The following is a 6,971-nucleotide window of genomic DNA, read 5'->3' as shown; positions in this document are numbered from 1 at the left end:
GGCTGTGAGGGGACGGGTGGGGGCCCGCGGTGCCAGGGGCCGGCTCCGGGCTGCACTGCCGAGGCACTGCACCCGCGTCACTCACGTGCAATGCAACAGCAATGCACCGCGGGGCCGCCCGCCTCTCCAGGCCCCCACGCCTGCCACCTGCCACAGGAGCGGCCTCCAAAGAGGGCTCTGCCAGACCCCTCTCCCCCCGCAGTGGGGCCAGAGGGGGGCAGCCACTCTCCCCTGGACCCAAGCCTTAGCCAAAAAGCCAGGCGAGCCGGGCCCCCTGGCCGGTACTGGGAGGCTAACCCCACAGTCTTGTGGCGCACAAGGGGGGACATCCAGGGATGGAAAGGGGGTGACCGCCCCCCTCAGACCTGCCAGGCCCCCGGCACCACCCCTCACCTTGTCAATGGAGCTGCCAGCTGGTGTGGTGGCCAGGCTCTCCTGCAGGTAGCCACTGGCCTTCTCACACATGGCCAGGCTGGCCGGGCCAGACTCTGCCTTCCCGCGGCCCAGCACAGCCCGGGCAGCCTTGAAGGAGTGCAGAGCCGCCCTGGGCAGGGGTCTCCTGTTGGGGCCAGGGCAGAGGACTGATGGTCAGACCGGGCCCAGGCCCTCACGAAGCTCCCTGCTGCCCTGGCTCTGGCTTCACGCGACCCCAACCGCAGAGAACAAAGGCCTGGGGGCAGGGGTGGGCAGCACCGAGCTAGGGGGCCAGGAGCACCCAGCCTATACTCACTCAGACTCCTGCAGGGCACGGGGCAAGTGCTCCACCAGCGGGTACAGCCGCTCAGCCGCCTCCTCGTCGCGCCGCAGCCAGTGGGTCACCACGGCCGTCAGCGAGGCCCACCACTTGGCCACAGGGTCTGTGCCTGCGGGGGGCAGGGGCGGGGGTGGGGAGGCTCCCTGAGGCTCAGCCACGCTGCAGCCGAGGCGGAGCCGCCGCGGAGCTGGGGCAGCGCTGGGGCTCCCGGGGCGGGGGGCTGGGGGCTCACCGGTGGCGGTGGCCATGCTGGAGCTGATGGAGAAGCTGCAGGCGGGCGCCCCGGCCACATCGGAACAGCTGTTGAGCAGCTGCAGGTACCCCAGGGCGTCCGAGAATTCCCTGTGGCGGAAGAGAGGCCTGCTCTCAGGCCCGGTGGCAGGGGTCCTGGGAAGGCCCCGGCCCCCTCCCCTCCCACCAGAGCAGCCTGACCTCCCCGCTCTGTCTCTTCCTGGCAAGCTGCCGGGGAGACCGACCCAGGGAGGAACTGAGACGCACCGGAGGCCGCACGGCAGGTGGAAGTAGCCCAGCGCTGGCCGCCCCCCCACGGCCCTGGACACAGCCAGTCCCCGGCTCTACCATGGAGGACGCCTGCCTGGTGGGGGGGTGCAGGGTCACTCACCTGTCCCCATCAGCCGCTCCAGGGCTGGGACTGGGCTGAGCCACACAACTCAGTGCTCGCTCCAGGAGATGCTCGCGGAACAGCTGAGTCACCTGGGCCAAGGGGTCCACTGTGGGGAGGAGTGGGTGAGTGGGGCGGCAGGAGGGCCCCTCCCCCTTCTCCACATTCACCTCTCCACACCAACGGCTCTTTCCTGGGCACGCGGTTGGGACAGATAAATACCGCGGCCCGCCCTTGGCTAGGATGACCTACCGCGGGCCGTGTAATCTACTTCATAACACGCCTTGACCAGCTTGTTCCTGCCATCTGATCTTACTCAACACTGCTCTTGCCTGGGATCACCTCCCGAATCAACCACCTGCCCCCAAACTCTTGTCTCTCTCTTTGCTCCTGAAGAGCCCCGTCGGAGACAGACCCAGGCTTCCTGCTCCTGCAGCCCCCACGGCAACAACAGACGGGGGTGGGGGTGGGCATCAGACCGGGGTGGGCAGGGATATCCAGAGATGCAGGGACAAGGGATGGGACAGGAATGAGGAATGGGAATGGGCCACGAAGGAGGCAGGGCGACAGGGGACGAGCACGGCAGCGAAAGAGCACCTGGGTTGCCGGCCAAGCTATACAGGCTCTCCCTCGGGGCACTGCACACGGCCCAGTCCCCATCCACGAAGAAACGGTGGCCCACGGGGTGGCACAGCCACTGCATGGCAAGAGGCACCGAGCCACTCTGTGCCAGGCAGGCCTGGCGGGCGCTACTCAGGAAGAAGCGCTGTGGGGGAGGGGAGCGGGGCTGTCACACCGGACCCAGACAGGGACTCAAACCCAGCCCTAGGACTGAGACCCCAGCTGGGCCTAGAGCCCGCCCCCCTCCCCCATAACCGTGAGCCCCTTGCCCCGGGAGCCACCGCTAAGAGCTGCAGAGACAAGCCCCCAGCCCTGTCCCCACCGCCCACCACCCACTCACTGTCAGAAAATGCAAGGCCCGCGGGAGACTGGTCTTGACCCTCAGCGCGGCGGCCACATAGATCTCGGCCAGCGTGGCCACGGACACAGCGTCCCCCGCACATTCCGCCAGGTTCAGGGCGCTCAGGGCCAGGTTGGCGGCAGTGAGGTGCCCGCCCGTGTACTTCCCTGGGAAACGGGCAGGAGGTGAGGCAGGGGTGCAGCGGCGGGGCGGCGGGAGCCCCCAGGCCCAGCTGCCCGCCCCTCATACCCACGGCGTGCAGCTGGTGCAGCTTGTGGTAGATGAGTGCCGCGTCCCGGGCGCTGGTGCGGGCGTCCGCCTGCAGGGCCCAGTCCCTCTGCAGGCCCCCGGCCCGGCCCGCCAGCCAGCGGCCCACCCACAGACGCTGCAGCACGTGGCGGATGAGGCTCCAGAGCAGGCTGCAGGCCAGGTCCAGGTGGGAGGTGGGTAGCGGGCGGCCCAGGGCCCGCAGGGCCAGCCACAGCTGCTGGGCGGCCTGGGCGAAGTCCCCCTGGGGACGAACGTTTTCCAAGTGAGAAAAGGGCAATCGGAGTATCTGAGCACACGATACCCCTCCTGCTCTGAAGACTCTTACACCTTAGGCTCCCCACCGTGACCGTGGCGTCCCCCGGTCAGTGGGAGTCCGAGGGGTCGACAGGAGCGGGGAGGGCAGGGCGGGGAAGAGAAGTGACACCCAGCGCCTTCCCAGGTGGTGCCCAGGTCCTGGCCCTGCCGCATCCCCTGAGCCCACCCCCCGGGAGTCGGCCCCTTACCCGGGCCAGGTCCAGGTCAGCCTGCTCGCGATGCCTCCAGAAGTGCACGGCGGGGCCCGAGTGGGGCCGCGTGACTGGCTCTCCGTAGACAAAGAGAAGCGCCAAGGAGACCAGCACCAGCAGCCCGTTGGTCAGCCAGACCAGTGGGGGCAGCAGCCACGGGGCCCAGCCGGGGCCATCTAGGGGCAGACAGAAGGGCTGGGGACACAGCTCCCTGCAAATCCAGAGCCCCGGCCACACCCCCCGAGTCCCCCATCCCCCCTCTCTCCCAAGGATACCCACGCTGGGGCCCGTCCTACCTCTGCCCTCAGCACCCAGCATGTTGCGGCCAGGACCGTGGTAGGTGCTGCTGGCTTCCGAGGGGCTGGGGAGACCCCGGCTGCCCAGCAGGGAGGCCAAGGGGTTGCAGGAGAGACAGAGGAAGATGAGTGCACACAGGGCCAGGCGGGAGCGGTCCAGCATGCCCCGGCTGCGGGGGGACAGCAGCTGCTCGGGCTTCACCTGGTAGGGGTGGGCAGGTCAGTGAGGGCAGCACAGGAGTGGCCCAGAGGGGATGCAACAGGGAAGGAGGGATCAGCCCTCCACCCGGCCTTACTGTGGGACCCCAGGTGGCTACAGGCTTTAGTTTTTCTATCTATCAAATGGGGGTTATGGAGGCTATGTTAGGGCCTCTTCCTGACCTAGTCCTGGGGCTCGGATATTGAGGGCACACAGACAGGGGGGAATGTGGCAGGGCCCAACCTGGCTGTCCTCAAAGACTGGGCTGTCAGGCTCCGAGTCACTGCCACTGCCACCACTGCCACTACTCCTGCCTCCAAGGGACAAGGGGCTGCTCTGAGAGGGCGAGCCGGCGTCCGAGGGTGGCGGGCTCAGCGTGTCCACCACCTCGGGCTTCATGCCCTCCATGGGCACGTCTGTGTTTCCTCCACTGCCACAGGCTGAGACCAGGTCCTTCAGAGATTCTGTAGGTCAGAAAGGAGCAGGGCCGGGGGTGAAGGCTTGATACCCCACCCCAAATCAGCTTAGGGCCCCGTGGAGAGGGGGAAATGGGAACTGGTCTAGCTCTCGAGGCCCTTGTAGAATTGGGGCCTAAGGGGCGGGTGCAGGAGTTGGGGCGGGGTGCAGAGCCTGGGGCGGGATGCGGAGCCTGGGGCGGGGTGAGGCCGGGACTCACTGCTTTTCTGGGCCACAGAGCGGAGGCTCAGGTTCTCCTGCTTGAGCTTCTGGTTGCTCTGCTGTAGGAAGCGGATGTAATCGATGGCCTTGCGCAAGACAGCGGACTTGTTCAGCTGCAGAGGGTGGGAGGGAGACGGCACGGGGGCCGCTCAAGCCTGGCAACTGGGCACCTAAGCGAGGCGGGGGGGGGCGTTCTTCACAATGCCGCTGCCTCAGGACTGTTGCTCTTGCTGTTGCTGTACGGGGGAACGTTCTTCCCCTCGTAGAACCTATCTCCCAGGACAGGCGCGAGGATTCATCCAGCAAAGGCATCCAACAGGGTCTGGCTAACTCCCTCCCTTCCTTCCCCTCTTTGCTCCTGTCATTGTCACCCTTGCGAGGTGCTTCCCACATGTAGCCTCATCGTCCCTCTCCCTGTGTTGTTTTCCTCCACGGCACGTATCCCCATCTGGCGACTCTAATGCTTACTTCTTTATCCTGTGTATTGTCACCCCCCTGTCCCCCACTAGAACGTCAAGTCTCTGGACAGCAGGACTTTGGTCTGTCTGTTCCCTGCAGTGTCCCCAGGGCCCAGATTAGCCCCTGGCACGCAGGGGACCTGCCATGAAGTTCAGCTGAATCAGTGGCACTGGCCAGGCCCAAACAGGCTGAAGCCCACAGTCCAGGCTCAGTCCAAAGCCTTCTGGGTCTTCCGGTTCCCTGCCCCCCCACACAGGGTCACCCCAGAGTGTGCCTCTGAATGCTGTTGCCCGCACCTTCGCCTCAGTGCCCACTACCAGGTCCTTGAGCTCGACGATTTTGTCGTTGATGGAGGAACGGTAGCGTTTCTCGATGGCGTTGTGGGCTGTGCGCTTCTCCCCACGGCTCTGGGCCGAGCCCGGGGCCTTGCCACCGGCTGCCAGCCGGTTGATGGGTAGCTTCTCGGCGTCCACTACCAGTGGCACCGTGGCCAGGATGGTTCCTCCACTCACCAGCGTCTGAAGGGCCAGGCGCAGGTTAGTGGCCGGGCATGCACGTGCACAGAGCCGTGACCTTCCGCCCCACCCACGCCACCCACCTGCAAGGGCGCCGCCTGCACGGCTGTGCCAGGGGCCAGGGAGCCGATGCCTGCTGCCTTCACCGTGCCTGCCATGTCTGTTTTCATGGTCGTCAGGAGCAGGGAGTCTGCCTTGATGAAGTGGGGCTGCAGCAGGACCTGGCAGGGGGACAGGCCTCAGCCAAGAGCTGTGAGCGTGGACCAGGGGCCGCCCCCTCCCCGACGCCTGGCCAGACCTCCTCACCGGGACCTGCTGGATCTGCGAGGTCACCGCGGTTGTTCCGGGGGCTGCTGTGGGGTTGGCCGTGGCTGTCAGCAGCTGCTGGGGGGCCGCATTCTGGACCTGGGTGTGCAAGGAGACGGGCGGGACCCCTGGCAAGGAAGCCAGTGGCAGGCCAGGCAGCGGCTGCGGGGTGCTCCCTGGAGGGGTCCCTGCAGAGATAAAGGCTGGGGCTGCGGGCACAGGACGCCCTAACCCACTTGCAACCCACCCCACAGGGCCCTATCACCCTATGACCTGGGATGAGTCATCACCCCTCATGGCTTCAGTTTCCTGTGGCGACAACCTCCCCCCGCCAAATGTGCTAGCTCTCCAGCCCCGCACTGGTTTCTGGAAGGGCAGCGTTGATGGGGACAGCTCGGCAGAGTGGGAGGCAAGGCTTCCCCCCACAGTAAGCAGAACCACCAGTACTGCCAGTTCCGGGGCGTCTGAGGCAGTAGAGCACAGGCCCGATGGCTAAAGCCTGCCAATGCCTCTACCAGGCTCACGGCAGACCCTACTCTCTGCGCTCGTGCAGTCCCCTCCCCCCACACCCGTCTTACCTGTGGAGAAGCCTCCCGTGGGGCTGGGATAGCCCAACACAGGGCCAGAGCTGAACTGTGGCGGGGCTGGGGCCGGGAAGCTCTGGGACAGGAGGGACCCCGGCAGGGGCTGTGGGGTTGGGGGCTGCAGGATGGTCAGCGGCAGCGGCTCCTCCTTGATACCAGGCCCAGGGGAGAAGGCAGGCCCAGACGGGTACATCTTCAGGGAGGTGGGTGCAGGCTGGGGGGGTGAAGGTGTCGCCTTGGGTCCCCCCAGGAAGCCTTCGAGTGGGGAGCTCATTGTGGCGGGAGATGGGGACAAGCTGCCTGGGGAGCTGGCATCGGGACTGGCAGGGTCTGGGCCCCCTGCCCCGCCCCCGGCATAGGGTGGGTCGAACAGGCCCGGGAAGTCGCTGTCTTGGTTGGTGATGAGCTGCAGCATGTCTGGAGAAAGGAGGAGAGGCCGTGTGAGTGACAGCGGGGCAGCGGCTGGCCCCTGTACAGGGCATCCCGCGCTTCGTGCCTCTGGTCCACACAGCTGTATGTGTGGGGCAATGGTGTGGAAATAGAGAGCCACCCACAGGAGCCCGTGCTCCCAGAAACACAGCTGTTTCCTGGGCACCTGTAACACCTGGAGCGATGCCTGGTGCTTCTCATGGAGCCAACAGCCTGCACAACAGCTGGACAAGGTCAGTGCCCCACACCTCTGCTGAGGCAGAACTGGACTTGGGGCCCCAAACGGCTGACTTCAGAGCTGCCAACCCCAACCCATTCCTCCGTGCAAGAGACCGAGGCTTGGGGCTGACCCAGCTGCCGGCCACGTGTGTGCCAACCAGTGTGTCCCTGCA

At 66.4% G+C, this 6,971-nt stretch overlaps 1 protein-coding gene across 1 annotated transcript; it reads right to left on the bottom strand.

The window, feature by feature from the left end:
- Positions 1–26: 26 nt before the first annotated feature.
- On the bottom strand, positions 27–6,916 carry SREBF1 (sterol regulatory element binding transcription factor 1). Its single transcript, XM_034647037.1, has 15 exons — positions 6,145–6,916; positions 5,567–5,754; positions 5,344–5,481; positions 5,042–5,263; positions 4,285–4,399; positions 3,852–4,072; positions 3,410–3,611; positions 3,111–3,289; positions 2,587–2,848; positions 2,338–2,504; positions 1,974–2,142; positions 1,377–1,485; positions 987–1,096; positions 731–863; positions 27–559 (listed from the first exon to the last, which is right to left on the bottom strand). Exons 1-15 carry the CDS (start codon positions 6,563–6,565, stop codon positions 82–84), a joined length of 3,114 nt encoding a protein of 1,037 aa, XP_034502928.1. The 5' UTR covers positions 6,566–6,916; the 3' UTR covers positions 27–81.
- Positions 6,917–6,971: the final 55 nt, after the last annotated feature.

The sequence above is a fragment of the Ailuropoda melanoleuca genome, chromosome 17 (assembly GCF_002007445.2).
Source record: "Ailuropoda melanoleuca isolate Jingjing chromosome 17, ASM200744v2, whole genome shotgun sequence".
Lineage (NCBI taxonomy): Eukaryota > Metazoa > Chordata > Mammalia > Carnivora > Ursidae > Ailuropoda > Ailuropoda melanoleuca.
Note: the sequence above shows the minus strand (reverse complement) of the source record. Positions and strands in the feature narration are given on the sequence as shown.